Source organism: Tachypleus tridentatus, chromosome 12, assembly GCF_004210375.1.
Source record: "Tachypleus tridentatus isolate NWPU-2018 chromosome 12, ASM421037v1, whole genome shotgun sequence".
In the NCBI taxonomy this organism is placed as follows: domain Eukaryota; kingdom Metazoa; phylum Arthropoda; class Merostomata; order Xiphosura; family Limulidae; genus Tachypleus; species Tachypleus tridentatus.
In genome coordinates, this window is record NC_134836.1 from 45,807,954 (window position 1) to 45,829,826 (window position 21,873).

The 21,873-nt window shown below is 31.9% G+C and overlaps 1 protein-coding gene across 5 annotated transcripts in view; it reads left to right on the plus strand.

Moving 5' to 3' along the window:
• Positions 1-668: 668 nt before the first annotated feature.
• The window catches only part of Blos4 (biogenesis of lysosome-related organelles complex 1 subunit 4), a 36,102-nt gene continuing 14,897 nt past the window's right edge, over positions 669-21,873 (plus strand). Inside the window, exons 1-5 of one of the 5 annotated variants that reach the window (XM_076469137.1) lie at positions 671-855; positions 3,262-3,333; positions 10,865-10,966; positions 14,924-15,049; positions 16,709-19,900. In XM_076469137.1, the coding sequence (XP_076325252.1) occupies positions 703-855; positions 3,262-3,333; positions 10,865-10,966; positions 14,924-15,049; positions 16,709-16,864 (609 nt within the window). In that variant the 5' untranslated portion in view covers positions 671-702 and the 3' untranslated portion in view covers positions 16,865-19,900. Of the gene's footprint in view, positions 856-3,261; positions 3,334-10,864; positions 10,967-14,923; positions 15,050-16,705; positions 19,901-21,873 lie in introns of all 5 variants that reach the window. The other 4 variants (XM_076469136.1, XM_076469140.1, XM_076469139.1 and 1 more) reach the window with 4 other exon arrangements.

Consider the following 21,873-nt stretch of genomic DNA (forward strand, 5'->3'; position numbering starts at 1 on the left):
ATAACGTTCAATATTAACCATACTACCATGTACGAACCAGGAGTTATCTCAAAAGAATGAAAACAATCAAACAGAGCCAGCAGTTATAATTAGCGCACAGAATAAATATAAGTTGTTAGTGATATGATAAACAATTTAATAACTTTTTGACTTGTGTTATGTGCAAAATTCATACATCAGAATAGCTGACAAGTTCAGGGAGACAATATCTTAAAATAAGATGTACCATATTGTTTTTGTTCCATGTTCCTTCTGATGTATTTGAGAAGTTGGTGAATTTTGTTCTCTGTGTTAGCAGTTAATTAGATTGATCTTTGTGTAACGACTGTCTTCAACCGTAGTTTGAAATTTTATGGAGTTTTTTTCTTTGTCCAGATAATAATGGCATTTACTTTGCTTTCGATAACTGTTATGGAGTTGTCTTTCTTGAAGTTTTTAATGGTAATTTTCTAATTTTCCCTTTTTGCTAGGGTGATTAATACTGTTATATATATTTAAGCATATATTTACTTACTGCATGGCTTTTATGAAATGCAAACAAACAATAATAATAATTCACAAACAATTAGAAACGTCTTTTTTTTTATCTTGTTTTACTTTTATATACGGCATTTCTGCTGAGACGCTTAGATTTACGTTATTTACATGATAATAGTTTCGTTTTTCTCCTAAAGGGGACGTCGTAGTCGTATTCTAAGTAACATGGCGGATGGTGCAAGAGAAAAACATTTAGATACAATTGTGGTGAAAGAAGTGAACGAAAGTACTCCAAGAAATAATATGGAGGTTGAAAAACTTTTAACTGGTTTAGCCGAAGATTATTCGAAGTTTTTGAGAACTGATGTCAAGCTAGAGGTAAAAATATTTCAGATAATGTTAGTCAATGAAAACTTTTACAAATTATAGGCCAGTTACTGTAGTAAGTTCTAAGTTGAAACAGATGTAGTCTTGAATCTGACGTAAAGTAATGTATCATATTAAAGTATTAATTTCTATTATAATGTATATTAAACTGGATGAAATAAAAATATTTTAAGGTAACACTCTATTTTAAGTAGTTATATGCATTCTAGTATGCTAGCTGAGTTACCCGTAACGTGGACTGAAGTTATGTAGATTCATGATTAATGAAAGGTTATCTAAAGATATGAAAAGCTGTTTCCATAATACATAATTAAAAAAACAACAACAACCAAAATCCCCATAAAGACAGCAAAACAAAATGTGAAACCGTAACTTTGCATGTATCTCCTCATTTACCCGACAAACGTTTATGGCAAATTTGGCGAAGATTCATCAACAGGGATGATGTACTGGTAAAAAAGCGCAAAGTTGAAAATTTGTGTGCATTTTTCCTTAGGCCTAATGAACTTGCATACCAATTTTGGTGGCAATCCATACAGATACTTCTTAGGATGTGCATGTATATACAACAGACAGTGTTATTATATTTATATAACAGTGGCGACAGTGCATCAGATCCGCGTGTGACGTATTAATGAGGTCATATCTTCACCTTGGGAACAGAAAAAATAAAGGTCTATGAGACGAAAAAGGAAGAGGAAACGGTAAAATCGTGACCTCTGTTGGAAATCTACATGCACACAAGATAAAAAGTTCGTAAAGTTGGAGGCTGTACATCACGTTATACAAAAGGTTTTAGTGTCATATAAGCAAAAGTATCATTATACTATGATTTGAGAAATAGAAATTTTAAACGTGAAATATATTTGAAAATATGAAAGTTTAGTAGCTGAAATGCATGTAAAATAAGTTTGTGTGACTTTTGAATGATTGAATTTCACATGTTATTTTGTTTACATTTTTGTAATTTTAGTTTATTTTCTGATGTTGTGGCAGTGCACTTATTTTTTGGTAAAGAGCTGTTTTCAGTGTAATGGTAGTACAAGTTATATATTCAGTTATTCTAAGGTGGAATTCATTTTAGGATTGAGTAGGGTTAGGAATGAAAAAAAAATGATGGGAAAGATAAGTAGAAAGAAAGGTAGGCACAATATTACATTTGTTTAGAAAGTAGTTGGTAATACCAGCTGAATTTGAAGTTTAATCATTAATTATGGAATGGACTAGAAAAATCATGGCACTAAAGAGTGTTGTGTCATAAAAAAGTTGTGTTTTTTATATTCTAAAATAGCACGATTTGCAAGTGTAAAATTAGTAAAGAACTAAATTGAAATGAGTGTTATGTGACTACCTCATTATCAGATGTGATTTATTATTTAACAATTTTTACTGAGTGGAGTACAATAAAATATTACTTAAGATTATTTTGTTTATCTAAAATTTAAAATATATGTTAATACAATTCCAAATTTAATTGGAGCTTATCTAATTATCTGAGAAACAACAATGTAGGGAAATATTTTCTAATAAATGTTCATTGTTATGTCAAATGTAGTAGCTGAATAAACATCTTCTGATTATCTCTAAGATAATTATAAAGTATATTGATAGAATGTACAAGTTTCTCATATTAGAATTGTTACCAAGGTTGTGAAAAAGTATGTAGTTTGATGATGTAAAATTCCACTATATTGTTACTAAAGTAATGTTTGTAGCAACTACTCTGCTATCTATGTTCCTGTACAGCTTACAATTACAATGTGTTAATTTAATTATGAATTTCAGTACCTTTTAAATACCGAAATTTAAAAAAAAAGTAAACCATTAGATTTCACATTCACAAATTAGGAGATTTGCGCTGCAAGTTCAGTTATGTAATTAATAATTAAAGAAAAACAATTACAAATCATACCTTTAAATAGACCTTCTAAATACTAATTTTATGAAACATTTTTTGTGAAAAACAGTAACTAAAAGTGTCCTGTAGAATTGATCCACATTCTTTATAGAGGATAATTCAATGATGCATTTATTAAAAATCTCACAAAACCATATTGAAAAAACTCAAAATATATGAATAATATACATTTTAGATACTTCAGTGTATAATTGCAAGGTAGGTCTGAGATATTTTTTCATGCCTAATTACATGGTTTTCCTAGTTGTACAATTAGATATATTTTGTCTGGTCTTGCAATAAGTCATGAATGTCATAGTATTAGAGAAATTAATTTATAAAGCTAATATAGTATGGCATGATGCATACCAAAAAATTAGTGATTTTTAGAAGTTATATATACACACATACTAATTATTATATATACAGAATATTTTCTTAAGAAGCTTTTAATGATTTGAATAATCACTGTTTATAACCATGATTTTAAATTTTGTTAGAAAGGAGTTTTAGAAGAGAATATTGATGAGGTATTGACTCGACTAGATGAGTTTTGTGGGTTAGTAGACATGGTAAGTTGTTAAGAAAATTTTAATTTGAGTTTATGTCTCATATATAAACATGAGGTAACTTTAATGTGATTAGTAATGTTTCCTAGGACAATCCTTTAATAGGCCTAGTTTTTGACAATGTAGACTGTTAAAATGTTTTGACAGGTTACTTGTGACAAAATATTTATGTAAAAATATTCGTAATAGTTAACCATTTAGGCCCCCAGTGGCACAGTGGTATGTCTTCGGATTTATACTGGTAGAGACCTGGTTTTGACATTCTTGGTGAGTAAAGCACAAATAGCCCTTTGTGTAGCTTTGTGCTTAATACAAACCAACAACTTAACTATTTAGACAATTTTTAGAGAGATATTTAATAGGATTTTGAAGAGGATGTTACATGAAATGGTTTTTTTGTAAAAGTGTTAAATCTAGATTAGTTCTGAAAGGAATGAATAATCTAGTGTGTTTTTTTTAAGTAACATTGGTGGACATTTTAATCTGGGCTTGTGGTATGGTAGGGTATTTCTGTAAAAAAATACTAAATTAATTTTAAAAAAATTGCAGAAACTTTGTGGTTAAGCTTTTTGATGGAAAACTATGATACTGTATTACCTCAAATTTAAGATGCACCCCACTTTTAAAATGGATTTACAGGGGAAAAAACTTAGATGATAATTAGAAAGGAGTAAATATGTTTAAAAAGAGTTTATTAATGAATCAAAAATGTTAATAATGTATGTAAATTGAAATGTTGTAAAATATACAGGAAATTTAAATTTTGATTACAGTAATGTTTCTTCCTGCTTTATTTATTTAATCAGAAAGCTACTCCGATGTTTCTCTGGCTCACTGTTATATTCTGAAGTTGAAGCATCTTCATTGCTTGATTCACTATTTTCCCAAAGAATGCCATTTTGCATTCCATCTTCCACATCTTCAAAATCTAATGGCAGTTTTTGGCTAATTATTGTTCTTCGCCGTAATGATAAACCCTTTCTTTTCATAAATTTCTCACACAAGCCACGACTAGCCTTGAAAGAAATACCACTATTTCTTGCACATTCTTTCACTTTTAACATTAAATACTTCTCTTATTAGAGACAGTCCTTTATTTCGTAACACTCTGAAATACGTTAAAACAACAGCATCAATTTCAGGATGTCTTCCTTTTCTTGGACCAGAAAATGACTATACTTTTCTTGCAAGAAAAGAACTTAGTTTTTATACCACACCAACGACATATATTTGCCTCACTTGTTGTATACTTTATACCACCTGCATGATTCCCAATTTGTTCAATGCACAAAATAACTTTTCTTTTAAATTTGGCATCATACATAAAATGCTTTTCCATAGGTAAAAAAGGCAATAAAAATAAAAATCAATAAAATAGTGTCTGAACAACAGGAAAATAAGACTGAGGACAGTGATATCCAACTACACCACTAGAGGCACTGACATTGACAAATTTGATGAATTCGAAGGGTGAAATATAATACCTCAAATTTAAAACACACCCTTATTTTCAATTTGAAAAAACATGAAAAAAGATGCATCTTAAACTTGAAGTAATACGGTATGTAGACCTGAGATGACAGCTGTGGAGTATCTAATTATTTATTTTTGGAATAGCTTTGAGGAGATATGTTTGTGTATGTTCAGCAACACTAACAGCATTAATGCATATAACTGATTTTAAACAGTTAAAGAAGTTTTTTTGTACTAATATTTCTTGAAATTTGTTCAAGATTCCAGAAATTGCAGAAAACATTAAAGTTTTGTGATGACAAGAGACCCACTTGAAATAAAAAATGTATCTCAAGACGGCTGGTATGGGTATTAACACTTTTATTACAATTAAGTTTTAATTCCCTTACCAGCTGTCTTGAGAAACATTAAAGTTTGTCCCAGTTAAATGTTTTTGGTTTTTAAGGTGACTCTTTACAATAATTATTTTATTGAAAGTAATAAGAGCAGCCTTATGAAGTGTTTAATTAGATTAAAGCAAAGCAGATGAGATTTTTATTTTTGTTTAAAAAGAATGTTTATAAGATTAAATGAACACACTTGTGAAAAGTTAAGAGACCTAAAACTTTTAAGTAAAATAATTTTTTGTTTTGATGTGCAATAAATTTTGGAAAAGAAAAGGTATTTTTGATTTTTATTTCATCTTTATAAATTTTTCAGCTATAACTCAGACTGACTCATTAAAGGCTTCAAAAATCTTTAGTAATATTACTTTATTGAAAAATCAAATTTTTTTGTGCACAAAAATATGTAATTTTTATTTCAAACTTGCAAAACTTTGTGTGGAGATTCACTATTGTAGTTTCATAATTACAGAATGACTCAGTATATACGGTCAGTTACTTCTGATGAAGACACATCTCACGATACCATAACTTTTGCTACTTTTCTGGAAGCCTCACGTAATTCTGCCTCTAACGATCCTGTGATTGAGCTGGCATCACGAGGTAGTTAGCGCACACATGACTTGCAATCTGAGGGTCACGGGTTCAATTCTCTGTCACCCAAAACATGCTCGGCCTTTTAGCTGTGGGGAGCATTATAATATTAGGGTCAATCCAACTATTTATTGGTAAAAGAGTATCCCAAGAGTTGACAGTGGATGGTAATGACTAGCTTTCTTCCCTCTAGTCTTACATTGCTGAATTAGGGATGGCTCGTGAACGTAGCCCTAATGTAGCTTTGTACAGAATTCAAAACAAAGCTAAGGTTGCCTTGTCAGCTGTTATTAATCATTGTATTCATGCCATCAGTGTCCAGTTGCCTGTGTTGATGTCACAGTTGGGTTTCATGATTGTGTTGGCTTTCAGTTTCAATCTTTTGTTCAAGCCACTTTGTCTGCTAGCTCTAATTATGAAGTATCTTCTGTTGGTAACAGATATTTATTTCTCTTAGGAAACTCTTATTTTAAATCTTGAACCAATTTCTCTTACACTTGATGGTGGTAATTTCATGCTAGATGGTCTACTACTTGAATCCTTATTTCTTCCACCTTCTGATATTTGGAATGCTGCTAATGCTTTTACACAGAAGCAGAATTTTAATATACTTCATATTCCATTACTCATATTACGTAAATTACTGACCCTAAGATTAGTTTTTTGAAGGAGGATTTTCCATATAGTTTTTTCTTTGACCCATTATCACTTTCTCTACTGTATGATATGATTCATAAAACATTCTTCTTTTGCACAGTTATATATTTTCATTCTTCTAGTTATCTTTGTAAGGATCAGATATCTACTTTTCAGTTTTTGTTAATTGTAGGTCTCACTAACATATTGTATCAGTTTGATTCTCATATTTTTTGTGCAGCAAGGTACTTGTCATCCCTTAAACATTTCAGGTGACCAGAGCTTCTCTCTGTGATACTTTTGTCTTTACAGGTATTTTACTCACACTAGTTTTTATCTGAGGAGAAGCATGTCAACAGGAATTGATTATCGCCTTCACAACTGATTTTACTTGTTGCTGTCCTTTTCTAAACATACATACCTCCATTCTCACTTATAGCCATTACTCAACCAGTAAGTGAAATGCAGGCTCAAAAGAAACTAGTAAAAAGCCCAAAGCATCACACACCTAATGAACCAACAGAAGAAAGCAAATCAGTGGTAGCTTATCCCAAAGTGGCATCTTTTTTATTTTTCATGGGTCATTTAGTGACTGTGTTGATTACCAGTGATTGGAATAGCATAATTGGAGCTACATTTGTTAGAGCAAAGCAGTGTTGGACTATTTGTCACATTCATCTCAGGAAACTGAATCTTGGACCCTAGATCTGCGAGTCTGTAAACTCATTACTATTCCAGAGGAGGCACTGAAAAGGCAACAGATTAAAAGATGGCACAGGAAAACGCAAATCTAAAGTCTCTCCAGACTGTCGAGGATTATCCTCAGTTGTGGCTTAGAGTCCCATTTAGGACCACTACAGAACCATTCATATGTCTCCATCTCACTAAGAATAAGGTTAATGACACTCTCAACTGAGAAATATCTCTCCTTCCCTCTCAATGGCAATGCGATCCTAAATATCAGAGATGGAATAGGAGAGATTCAATTTGTTCCATGCTAGAAATAAGAAAATTTAATCCTGGAATTCACACTATAAATTGGCTTGCCAATCAGAATTCTTTTTTTAATTTATTATTACTAATAAGAAAAGCATCCATATAATTTGGTTAATGTTCAAAGTATCTCCAAACAAGAATGAGAAACCTGTTAATCATGCTTTGTTAGGAAAAAAAAATTAAAAAATATATCTGAATGAGGTGCTTACAATACAAGGATAGAGGGTGCATTGATGTAGGTAGAGTGTATCATGTGATAAATGTCACCAAGGGCAATTGATTGTGGTAGTAAAGACTAGTGTAAGCCTGAGCAAACCAGTGTTTAGATATGCAAAGAAAGAAACCTTGAGGGTCAAGTATTAATAGCTATTCATGTAACAGGAGGTAAGTATTATTGGAAATACATTTTCAATTTAGAAAAATGTTAACGTTGAAGATGACCAGCAAGCAATGTTCATCCTCAACACCTGTCAACACCTACTATATCTACTTGAACCTTTTAACTTTTTTAAAGTGTTTAACTTTGAAGTAGGAGAAGTAAAGTTTGAATTACACAATGACTATTTTTATTTCTAGATGGCTTCTCAATCTCTATTTTTGAGGTGTCATTTCATTTCATATTTTATGTGGGGCCTGTGGCCCTGAAAGATCCTTCAGTTCAGTCTTTACTTTCACTTGTGCCATTATCATCCTGTTTTTCCTTCTTCCTTTCAGTCTTGTTTGTTTACAAGTTCTGGATTAGGACGTTTTAGGTCTTCTTTCAAGAGAAAGCAAAGTAAATTGTTTATCATGATTCCCTAGATCTCCCATCTCATTTCTTTGTATCTCTGAAGAAAACAGGAGATTTGAGATGCATTTTATCTCATTCTTTACCTTGATACATCTCATTTCTGTGTGGAAAAACAAGGATGTTATGGGAATTTTTTTTTAAAACTGTTGGAAGATGAAGTTAATGTACACTATGTTCATCTTCCTATCTCTATTCATTCTTTATCACGTTATTTTCTTTGTTTTTGCCATTTGGCACGTGGCTTATCAGATCCCTTCCCTTCAGTTTAACATTGGCTCTATACTTTTCTATTGAGTATACAGTGTATGTTGGTCTTTTCTATTATTGTGATATTGATTTTGCAATTTTACACGAATGCATCCACATGCATCATCTCGAATGGTACTTTGTTTCACAATAGCATCTGACTTCACACCTGTTATCAACCTCAAGATCTTTTCTTTCTCATCATTTCAACCTTCATCTTGCACAAATGCTTCTTTTAAAATTTATGGCTTTGTGTTGATTAATTACTGTTATACTGGTCTTTGGACTCCTTAAGAAGTACCAGTGCAGTGTCATGTTAGAATGTTGAACTGTTTGTTGTGCCTGTTCTAAGTTACTAACAGCCATTGGTTTGCAACAGTTTCTCTACTTCTTTACCATCATTCCTAACGTGCTCACCTCTGAGCCTGTCACATTCTTGGTGCAATCATCATTTTGACCAACTCTTTTTCTTGAGATCATTGCTTTCATCCTGCAAGATAGACCCTTTTTCCTTTGATTTTCATCTCCCACTAGTACAGCAGTAAGTCTATGGTTTTGCAATGCTAAAATCAGGGGTTTGATTCCCCTTGTTTGGCTCAGCAGGTAGCTTCATGTGGCTTTCCTATAAGAAAAAACACACACACTCCTTTGATTTTCAAGGGAATTGTGAATGCCTAGTCATTCAGTGATCAACTGGTCTCTCTTTCTAATATAAATCCTGTGGCTATGGATTCCTCAAATATTGAGAGCTACATTTCTTTTATGTTTACCCTTTCCTCCACTTCCTTCCTCAGGGTCCTTGCCAAGATTAGTTATTTGAAGTGCTGGGATGTCATTGCTCCAGTTTACCCTGCTCATTCAAGAAAATGTATTATAACTATGGAATAATTTCCTGCAGTAGCTTACAGCATCCATTTTTCTTTCACAAAGATACTCAATGTCTAAGATTTTTGTTGTTGACCATTGTTCTGTCATTTGCCCAAGAAAACACCTCCTGTTTATGGGTGGCTCAAATATTAACCTCTTCTTGCAGATGCTCTTCTCTTGTTGTCATCAGTCTTGTTTGGCCATCTTGTGTAATTAGAACATAAAACATGTTATATCTTCTAAACAGATTACTTTTTTTCTCTTTGTGATTGATGGATAATTGTGGCTTATCAGTTTCTTCTATAGCTGGTAGATAGTGTATTTACCTGCCATCTTCAGATGCCATGGAAGCCATCACTTTCTTTTATCCTCTTTATTGAAGGACATCTTCTGAACCTTTCAATTACAATGATCCAGAATTAATGAGCATTGTTTTAAGTGGGGCTTGAGTTTAATGCTACATTTATGATATTTATGCCCTTAATGCTTTTCATCTCATACTTTTCTCACAGAATCTTATACTTGTAACCTAATCATACTTTCCTATCTAAAATCTTGAATGAGAGAAGGTAACCATTGTTTATCACCTCTTATGTTACCTACCATAACTAGTTCTAATTCATAAGATTGCTTTTTACATCCTGTTGTTATTTCACTTGTACTAAATGAATGGTGCTCCTTGGATTGTACTGTGGCTACTTTAACAAATTAGGTTGTGCAGATGATCTGATTTGTTTACTGAGATGTTCTGTTAAATCATGAAAGTGAATATCAGATTACATCTTGCCAGTATTCACCATGTAGTGAAATGTTTCTATGTTACAATTGCTGTATCCTTTAAAGGATATTCTAAAGGCTGGAATGTGTCTTAATTTGAATAAAGTTTTAAACAATTTATCAACATCATTTGCCCTGTAGCTGTTAATAGCCTGCCTCAGAACCTAATCTTTGTAAGCTTGAGTAGTCCTAATGACTCTCTGGTTCCCTTCTTAATCCAAATGTAGATATTCTGGCTTTTCTGATACCTGCTTGTCTTTAATTTTTATGGTTTTAGAATTAAATAAAAACTTTTAAAAAAGAGGTATACTTTCTTCTGAATTATATTCCTACATGTCTCCCCAAAACTGGGAGATTGTAATTTTCATCACAACTACAACTGTGAAATTTGGATTATGGCAAGAAAGCAAAACTTCATCTTTCATCCAGATGCAAAGTGGGTCACATGAAAGAAGGGAGAGTGAATAACTGTGGGTAAGGTGATTTATATTCTTTCATTTTGTCAGAGACATTAAGAACTGTAGTCACAAGCTTGTTGAGAACATAAAATCAAACTGGATTTCAAACAGGTACTTAGCTCCCTTCAGCCATGTTATGAAGTGAAAGATTTAAATATTTTGCAGCCTCATCAATGCCTTATAAATTGTATTAAAAGAAAGCTTACTTTCAGCATAAACATTAAATACCCATATCAGAATTTATGATTTTTTTAACTTTCATATTTTAAAGTCCAGGAAATTCAGTATTAAAATCTTATTTTTATTTCCTGTAGGTACGAAGTGATGATACACTCTGTCTTTCAAACACATTGCCATTGATCTATGCAAAGAGCTTAGAACTAGAAAAGATTTTTGAAAGGATTGATAAACTGGAGGTAAATATTAGTAAGATGCCAGGTGTATATGCATGATTTTGTGTATGTATATATGTATTTTTTAAGCATATGAAAGTTAAGCAAGCTACTTTTACTCGTGTCTAATCAACTAGATTCTATGTTCAGAATATTTGATCTGATTTAAAACCAACGGAAATATACTTTTAGTTTGGTTGTAGAATAGTAAGTCAAGTTCTACTGATTTAAGTCTGATTTTAGATCACTAGATTTGTAAACCTATGACTGAATGAATTTCTTTACCAACTCTTCTAACAACTTTAAAGTGACCACCTTGAAGAGTAAACCAAGTATTTCCAGTTCTGATTGAATTAAGGAAACAAAATATGAAGTGGCATCATATTGATCAAAGGTGTCAACTTTAATCAGAGAATTAAAAAATTACTTGTCAATAATTGTCTAACACCACTTAAATACTTTTTTTTATTGAATGTTAATTTGTAAGAAGTTTTATTTCAACATCTAATGCTAGTGTTCAGTTTTTAAACTTTTTTATTCAATTTATCAATATCTTTTCCTCTTTAGATTGTTGATTTAGGATATTAACCAGTGTAACAATATTTGAACTAAACAAATAACATCAGTGCATTACAAGCTTCACATAGCGCATTAAGTTTTAGTATGAAGTCAACTGAAACGTACATTTGACATTATTTACAAAAACAAATACTCCAAAGCATAACATTTCCTATCTCTCATTACCAGATTATGTTAAAAATGGTAGTTGTAGAACCATTATCAATGAACATGCTGGGTACCTTTTTCACTAATGTATCATTGACTCAGGGACTGCATTATTCAAATAATAATGAATTCATTATTTCACTTGGAGCAGATGGACTATTGTAAGATCTTTATCTGTTCTTACTGTGTCCAGTTTTAGAATGTCTCATTAGCACTTTATTGTTTCTTTATTTCTTTGGGTTCTGGGACTCATCCTTAGCGTATTATCTCTGTAGTTCATTATCATCTGTTGATTAATCACAATCTTAGTTGTGATGACCATATAACTATTCTTTACCTATAACATTTCCACTTTTTTTCATCTTATGGCAGTAGGTTTTATCTTCAGGCTTTTGCTGCAGTTTAGACACCTACTGTTCTGTAAATTACTTCTTCTATTCTGGGTAAGCAGTTTGAGTTAAAACTTTCCACACTGTTTGATTTGATGATCCTGTTATTCAGTGATGGTGCTTTTGGTTGTTTGTGTGCTATTTTATCCCCAACATATCACCTTGTTTTAAAGATTTATAGCAACTTTATCCTAACTTGCATAGTCTCATCCATTGTATCCATGTGCTAACAAATTAATCACTTCACATGGCACATCTGAGTAAGATACTTGGTTAAGTCTTTCTAAATTTTCAGAATGTTCAGTTAAAGTGTTATTTTTCATCTGTGCTTTTCATGTGACACTCCAGGTATTTTTTTTATTATAATGAGTCACTAATGCCTGATAATTGTTAAAGCTGTGTTGGAAGTGTGATTAATGTTATTAAAGCTAGTCTATGTAAATGAACTTACTGTTCACATTTTCATTCCATTCTCTTTTGAAATTATTTCAAACTGCAGTAACACATTGATGGATGGCTTTCACACATTCTAAAACCTTCAAGAATACTTCTGATTCTCTTTATCTAGTGTTGTAACAGCATTTCACAAAACTTATGGAATATTAACTAAAAATATAATTTCCAAAGAAATTTTAAAATGCACAACATCTTAGAATAGAAATACACAGAACAATTTATGATAAATAGTCACAATCAGGACTTAATTGGAAGCATAACTGGGTTTTCTAATGTTAAGTATAAACTGTAAATACTACTGTGAAAATGTTCTAAATAAATGTAAAAGGAATTAATGCATCTCTTGTTTGCATTGGTTAATTTCCATTCAATATCTTTCAGAATTCTCAGTGAAATGTATAAACTATACAGCAACATTGATCTCAAGTGTATGGTGTTTTATTATTTATTCCCAGTAACATTATATTCAACAATAATTAATAACACATTGTTTATCAGTGCTTGATATTTCATACACTTTTGCAAATGTTTTTTTAAAGTAACATATGTTTTCCTAATAAGTAGAAAAGTAAGCTTTGCTTAAGTACTGTAATCATGTTTTTGCAATAAAGCTTTAATATTGAACTGAACTAAAGGAAGTCATTTGCTGTGACTGTAAAGTGGGGAAGTGCATGAAGTTGCCTGATGCTGCTTGCTGCCGGAACAACTGCAACTTTCTCTTGAAAGCTGAGGCGTGATTTGCAAGCTGACAGACAAGCTGATTTTTGCCTTGCAACTTCAAATTCAGATCATTCAAGTGTTGTGTCATGTCGACCAGAAAGGTCAAATCAGCTTGCTATGCTGGATCAGTCATGGAAATCACTTCTGTGTCTTTGTTCTTGCTTCTGAGGAATTCTATCACCTCATAAATCAACTCCCAGAGTCTTCTGAGCATCTTCCCTCGACTCAGCCAGCATACTTCACAGTGATACACAAGGTCACCATAGTCTAAATCAGTTTCTTCAAGAAGACTTTGAAACTGACAGTGATTGAGCCCTCATGATTTGATTAAATTAATGGTTTTTTGTCACTAATGCCATCAGTGGCCTGAAAACCAAGTTCTTTACTGCACAGGTTCTGTTGGTGAAAAATACAGTGCAACTTCAACTGTCTGTTCTGCTTTCCTCGATACTTCATCAACAGTGCTACCAGCCCTCTACTTTCTCCAGTCATGGCTGGTGCTCCATCAGTTGTCACACTTACCAGTTTTGTGAAATCCAATGAAACACTACTAGTACTGTCTTCTCAAATAGAGCAGACCCAGTTGTCTGACCCTTCATGAAACCCATGCCGATTAGTTCTTCTGTGATATCAAACGATGACGACACACCATGAACAAAAACTAGTAGCTGTGCTGTTGAACTGATGTCAGTCGACTCATCTGCTGCCAAAGAGAAGTAGACAAATTTGGCTGCTTTATTTGTAAGCTGCCTTGTCATGTCTGCTGAGAGGTGTGAAATTCTTCATTGAACTGTCATATGATTCAAAGCCACCCTCTGTAGCTTGCAAACTGCTTCCAGACACAACTTTTCCGATGCAGTAATCATATATTGCTTGACAAAATCATCATCAGTGAACGGTCGGCCAGATTTTGCTATCATCAACAAAATATTGTAACTTATCTCACATGCTGCACCTAAATCTGCTGACTGCTTTGAGAAAACGTTCTGCTTGTGATTCAGCGACCACCGCAGAGATTCAATTCTAGCTGTTCGTTCATCACCGACAATGTTGTGGAAATCTTTATGCTTCGACTCATAATGACTCTTTACATTGGATACCTTTGCCATTGCTACTGTTGAATGACACAGCAGACAAATCACGTTATTCTGTTGTTGAACAAAACAGTATTGCGCAGTCCAATCATCATGAAACTGCCGGTTTTTTGTCGTCAACTTTTCTTTTACGATTAGCTGCCATTTTTGTTATGAAATAATATCAAGATAGGGCTCATAAATCACGAAGAACAATTGGAACACGTGAGATTTTGTAATTACAGAAATATTACGCCATTGCGCCAATGATTAAATGCCTATGCATTAATGAGTTTTGCTTATTAAATTTTCTTTATTGCTCGACACAAATATGGAACCATCCAGTATCTAATCTAATGCGTATTCTTCTATAGCACTTAATCTTCACGCAGGCGTGAACTCTTAAGTACACGAACTCTCTATGTTTGACTTTCCTGTTGGACATCATGGGCCACTCAGCGACTGGTCATGGGCTGGACTTTGTGTTAAATTTATAGTCTTCCGGTTTACATAAGTGAAAATTATAATTGTAATTTTCATTATTTTTGAATTTTTACAATTCAGTTAATACTGTAAGTTTGCTCCCTTATTTAATATTGCGTAATTTCCCTTTCCAGGCCTTTATTGAAGTCGTTCGTCAGAATCTTGATGTTATGGAAGAAAAAGTAATTGGAGCAGAATATCTTCTTGGAGGCAGTTCTGTGAAAAAGTTTTTTTCATCATTACCAAAACCAATATTCTCAGTAAGTATGCATATGAATTAAAATACATTTCAGTGAGTATTTTAGCTGTAAGTAATACATACTCTCCCATCAAACTACTTATAGTTTTTTCTGTTTCTAAAAATATTTCTGATATGTAGATGTCTGACATCTAAGAATTCACTCAGTGTTGAATGAAGATCTAGAAATACTGATTATTGTTTGAGAATGATTATTCGTGAAATAAGTAGAATGAGTTTGTGAAAGAAAAAGCTAAAAGTTACAAAATTTCATTATACTTTATTGAAATGTGTTATAGTATTGTTTACTTGTATGGTGGATGTCTTGTACAGTTCTAAAGGAGATTTTACAAATAGCATTGGCCCGACATGGCAGGGTGATTAAGGCATATGACTCATAATCTGAGGGTTGCGGGTTCAAATCCCCATCACACCAAACATGCTCAACCCTCTCAGCCATGGGAGCATTATAATGTGATGGTCAATCCCACTATTTGTTGGTAAAAGAGTAGCTCAAGAGTTGGCAGTGGGTGGTGATGACTAGCTGCCTTTCCTCTAGTCTTACCCTGCTAAGATAGGGATGGCTAGTGCAGATGGCCCTCAAGTAGCTTTGCGTGAAATTCAAAACAAACCAAAAAAAAAAAAAAGTAGTGTTATATGTATTAAACTATAATTGTCATATTTGTTTATACTGTAAATGAAACTTTTAGTGCTTTGACAAACAGTCTTTCAGTGCAAAAACATTTCTGTGAAAAAAATATTAAGAGAAGAATATTTCTGTAATAACAGAATGTAAAACATTAAATACAATTAATTCAGTTAATATTGTTATTAATTTTTTATTATTATTCATACTCATTATTAATTAGTACATTGGTTATAGAGTACAATAGATCATACTGCTAATTTATGAAATAGTAAGTAATTAGTATGCTTAACAATCTATTGCTTCTGTTGGTTGTTGTTCCTTTTACGAATTAATGCATCATAACCTGTTAATAACATAGGGAACATTTAAATGGAATATAATCATTGTATACAATATCCATTTTATTAATTTAATTGGCTGATACTCTTGTGATTAAGCTTGGTTCTTGTGCATAAACAATCTGCAAAAAAGAATTAAATATTTTTTATTGTTATTTTTAATCCTTTGGTTTGGGGCTTCATAGGAGTATCTGCTGGCTTCATCGTATGCACTACTGCTTAAATAAAAACAATTTACTTTTCCTGTGAGCTTTATGCTAAAGATCCAACTGTTGTGATTCTGTACTTGAATTTTAGTTCTATTTTAGTTTTCTTGTCTTATCATTTTTATCAGATAATATTCCTTGCATTAAACTGACAGAAGTTATTTGTGCAAGTAAAAGCATAGATAGGTTTCCTTGTGATTTAGGGTAAATATGATCTGAAGTATCTTGATTAACAACAATTTTTTGTTATCTCTCATCAAATTTAATGTATGGTAAGATCTAGAGTTTAATTCTTCAAGATAAACTGAACAGAGAAATCCAGTTGTTTAGTTTTGTGCTAAAGCAGTGACTACAGTAACTTTTTTAAACAAAGAAATTGTAATGCAGGTAATCTGACAATGAAAATAAAGAAGAAATCAAGACAGTTTTGCTTATGTATTTGTGATAATTATTTATGATGAAAAGCTGCATATAACTTATTTCAGAAGAAATCGTCAAACCAAGATAGACGACTAGTGAAATATGAACCTCCAGAGATTTTCAGCACAAGTGATTACCTTCAGCCTTTAAACCAAGCCAGTGCTGAAGGAGGGATTGAAGCACCTATAGAACCTGATAATGAAGTTTTGGCTCAGCTATCTTAATGATATTTGATAAGTTTTGTTAGGTAACTTACTAAAAGTTGCAATTTCACACAATTTTGTTTTTACTAATTACAGCAATTGTTTCTTATGTACATTAAGATAACTAATAAAATGTTGGATATTATGATAGGATACAACAGATTTTTAAGAAGCAAACATAAAGTTGGCAGTCAGTTGTTTAAGTTGATTGTAAATTTCTCTCAAAATTAACCCTTTCCCAATGGCCTTGTTAAGTATCTATACAATAACTTTTTATCACATTATGTATCTTCACAAAGTATGGTAGACTTTTGGGAAACTTTACGAGCATTTTGTATACAAAAAAATCAATTTTTTTAATGAATTATTTTTACTAAATACTTGTTTTTGAATATATAAAGTCTATTCATTTACTAGTCTGAGTACAAAGTGATTTTCATATTAAGATTAAAAACATTTTCCTTTGTTCCAAATATCTGATTTAGTTTTCATAAGCTTCCAAACCTTCTAAATACATTTCGAATGGTTTTCTTTTTGTGAAGCTTTATACTTTGTCTGTTGTTTTATTTTTTTATACAAGGTTGGTCATTTTGACTATTCTTGTAACCACCAAAAACATTGAAATTACCCTTTTTTTTCTTTCTAAAACAATTTTCAAATTGTAACATGAAGCTACATTTGGTTAAATCTTAGTATATTAAGACATGTAACAGTATACAACTATTTATACTTACATTTTGGACATGTCTAACTACTGTTCACACCACTATAAGTTGTAAATCACTTTGGGAACGTGGAGGTTATGTTACGCTGTCAATATACATAACTTACGAGCTCCTTGCATGTGTGCCTCTTGAGAGTTTTTATTTATTTAAAGAAATAAAGTACCTACTTGGATTTCTTTTTTTTTTTTGTTGCTTTCAGCTGTTGAGGACACTTATTTTACAGAATAATTTGTCTGCTTTTTAAGTATCTCCAGACTAGACAGAATCTTTCCTGTTGGAAGGAACCTTGTAGTAAAAGAGAATCTGACAATTCTCTGTTTAGAAAATAATTTAATAAATGAAAACCTTGGGTTTCTTTTGGTCACAAATAATATGAAATGAAAGAGAGAAATATTAACAAATCCTGAAAGGGAAACTGTGACAGGTGGGGTGGCAAGAGGGGTCTGAATTTCTAGTTGATAACTCTGTAACCGAACAAAATTGAAGAGTATAAAAATTTTGTCTGAGAGGTGATAATTTGTTAGAAGTGCATTGTTAAACCTTTTACTTATGGGAAAGATGGTGAATAAATTGTAGAAGAGGGGAGAATACCTAGGGAAAACAAATTCACACTTCTCACACTAGGGGAAATTCTGGATTTTTTTAAAATATTGTTTTATCAAATTAAGAACTTTTCTACTGTTAGAATATAGATTATTAGCTATGTGTTTATGCTTTTGGTAATTGATATAATGTAAACAAAAAGTAGTTTATTTAAATTTTAATGTAAGTCACTAAAAAACTTGCAATATGTAGTAAAGGGTGCTCATTACGAAAGATTTAGTACACCATAACGTGTTAATAAATTAGTCAAAATTTAAACTATACATTAAAAATTGGTTATAATTGTATATAATATTAATCACATTGATTGAGGCTGAAATAAATTTTCACTCCTTTCCTTTTGTACTTGTCCTAGTTTAGACCTCAAGAAATTCTAAATGCCAGGTTGCCATGGTGACTAAAAATTTCATCATGGCACCTAGTATATATTTCCCATTTTATTTATGCATGGGGTTACGCTAAATAAACTCAAATCTAGAACAGTTCTGGACTCTTGGAAGCCTGGAACTATTTTCTTGTTCTTCGAGTCCAAAATTCAACTTTATTTCTAGGATTTTAGTGGTGGATTCATCATGCTATGTTTTATCAGGAACAAAGTGGAACCATTTTGTTTTTCTTCTTCTCTCAGTGTACTCAAATCAGTACGAATGTGATTAAAGGCAGTTAATTCAGGCAACACTGTCAAGTAGTTGTTAATACTGTGGTTGTTGACGTATACTTGTTGCTGTGAAATTAAATAAATATAGCATCTATTTCTTGGTGCAAACAGTATTGAAGTGAAGTTAGGCACCTCAAATGGCCTTTGCTTATTTTTTGTACAATGTTGTAGTGAGGACTGGATTAGACCTATCCTGAAACATTCTGCTTGTCCTGTCAATATTTCAATGTTTATACTACTATCCTTCATTGCAGAAATGTACTCAAGTTATAGTTATTTAGTCTACTATTTTAATAATTGCATATATTGAAATTTAATATATGTTATGTAATGAAGTTTGATAATGAACCCTTTGTTTTGTAGTGTAAAACTATATATATCTCATACCATAACCACAAAATAAATATTCTGTAACTTTTTTATATTGTTCCTTTTTGGGCTGGTTGCTAGGTCTTAAAATATTTGTTGAGACCAGCCCTAAGTAATGTAAGGAGTACTGATAAGTCAGTATGTGAAATAACATGCACTGCAATTCTAATATATTATTAAATAGTATGAAAAGATAACTGTTACTTATTGATGCCACAAGTAACCTCTGGATGTAAACCAGAGTAATATGTTCATAAAATTATTAAGGATAATATAATATAGTGAGTTGAAGCTTCTTATAGAAAAGGTATATAGAATATTTTGTTATCTCGTAAGTTAATAGGTTTTTCCAATAGAGTAATGAGTATGAGTAAATTAAACCTTGGATAGTGTTATAAACTTTTTTTTATTTATTTATAGTGATTTGTTCAAATGTGTAAATTCATAAATTAAGGTAGGTCCAAGTGGTTGTAGTGAAATTTGCACTGACTGGTTTAGCTTCTTGCAGCAGTTAATACAAAATTAATTATAGTTAAAGATACTTGGTAGATTTTTATAGACAGGTTCAGTTCAGGAATAGTGACATGCATTGCTGCCTTTACGTTTCTTTCTTTTTTCAATGAATATGTTGTTGTTATTACAATTTTGAAATCAATATGTTAGACATTTAAACTTTGTAAATTTATATTTTGTTCCCTTTAGGTCTTAAGATATGAAGGGTGAAATATAATACCTCAAATTTAAAACACACCCTTATTTTCAATTTGAAAAAACATGAAAAAAGATGCATCTTAAACTTGAAGTAATACGGTATGTAGACCTGAGATGACAGCTGTGGAGTATCTAATTATTTATTTTTGGAATAGCTTTGAGGAGATATGTTTGTGTATGTTCAGCAACACCAACAGCATTAATGCATATAACTGATTTTAAACAGTTAAAGAAGTTTTTTTGTACTAATATTTCTTGAAATTTGTTCAAGATTCCAGAAATTGCAGAAAACATTAAAGTTTTGTGATGACAAGAGACCCACTTGAAATAAAAATGTATCTCAAGATGGCTGGTATGGGTATTAACACTTTTATTACAATTAAGTTTTAATTCCCTTACCAGCTGTCTTGAGAAACATTAAAGTTTGTCCCAGTTAAATGTTTTTGGTTTTTAAGGTGACTCTTTACAATAAGTATTTTATTGAAAGTAATAAGAGCAGCCTTATGAAGTGTTTAATTAGATTAAAGCAAAGCAGATGAGATTTTTATTTTTGTTTAAAAAGAATGTTTATAAGATTAAATGAACACTTGTGAAAAGTTAAGAGACCTAAAACTTTTAAGTAAAATAATTTTTTGTTTTGATGTGCAATAAATTTTGGAAAAGAAAAGGTATTTTTGATTTTTATTTCATCTTTATAAATTTTTCAGCTATAACTCAGACTGACTCATTAAAGGCTTCAAAAATCTTTAGTAATATTACTTTATTGAAAAATCAAATTTTTTTGTGCACAAAAATATGTAATTTTTATTTCAAACTTGCAAAACTTTGTGTGGAGATTCACTATTGTAGTTTCATAATTACAGAATGACTCAGTATATACGGTCAGTTACTTCTGATGGAGACACATCTCACGATACCATAACTTTTGCTACTTTTCTGGAAGCCTCGCGTAATTCTGCCTCTAACGATCCTGTGATTGACCTGGCATCACAGGTAGTTAGCGCGCATGACTTGCAATCTGAGGGTCACGGGTTCAAATCTCTGTCACCCAAAACATGCTCGCCCTTTTAGCTGTGGGGAGCATTATAATGTTAGGGTCAATTCAACTATTTATTGGTAAAAGAGTATCCCAAGAGTTGACAGTGGATGGTAATGACTAGCTTTCTTCCCTCTAGTCTTACATTGCTGAATTAGGGATGGCTCGTGAACGTAGCCCTAATGTAGCTTTGTACAGAATTCAAAACAAACCTACGGTTGCCTTGTCAGCTGTTATTAATCATTGTATTCATGCCACCAGTGTCCAGTTGCCTGTGTTGATGTCACAGTTGGGTTTCATGATTGTGTTGGCTTTCAGTTTCAATCTTTTGTTCAAGCCACTTTGTCTGCTAGCTCTAATTATGAAGTATCTTCTGTTGGTATCAGATATTTATTTCTCTTAGGAAACTCTTATTTTAAATCTTGAACCAATTTCTCTTACACTTGATGGTGGTAATTTCATGCTAGATGGTCTACTACTTGAATCCTTATTTTTTCCACCTTCTGATATTTGGAATGCTGCTAATGCTTTTACACCGAAGCAGAATTTTAATATACTTCATATTCCATTACTCATATTACGTAAATTACTGACCCTAAGATTAGTTTTTTGAGGGAGGATTTTCCATATAGTTTTTTCTTTGACCCATTATCACTTTCTCTACTGTATGATATGATTCATAAAACATTCTTCTTTTGCACAGTTATATATTTTCATTCTTCTAGTTATCTTTGTAAGCATCAGATATCTACTTTTCAGTTTTTGTTAATTGTAGGTCTCACTAACATATTGTATCAGTTTGATTCTGATATTTTTTGTGCAGCAAGGTACTTGTCATCCCTTAAACATTTCAGGTGACCTGAGAAGAGCTTCTCTCTGTGATACTTTTGTCTTCATAGGTATTTTACTCACACTAGTTTTTATCTGA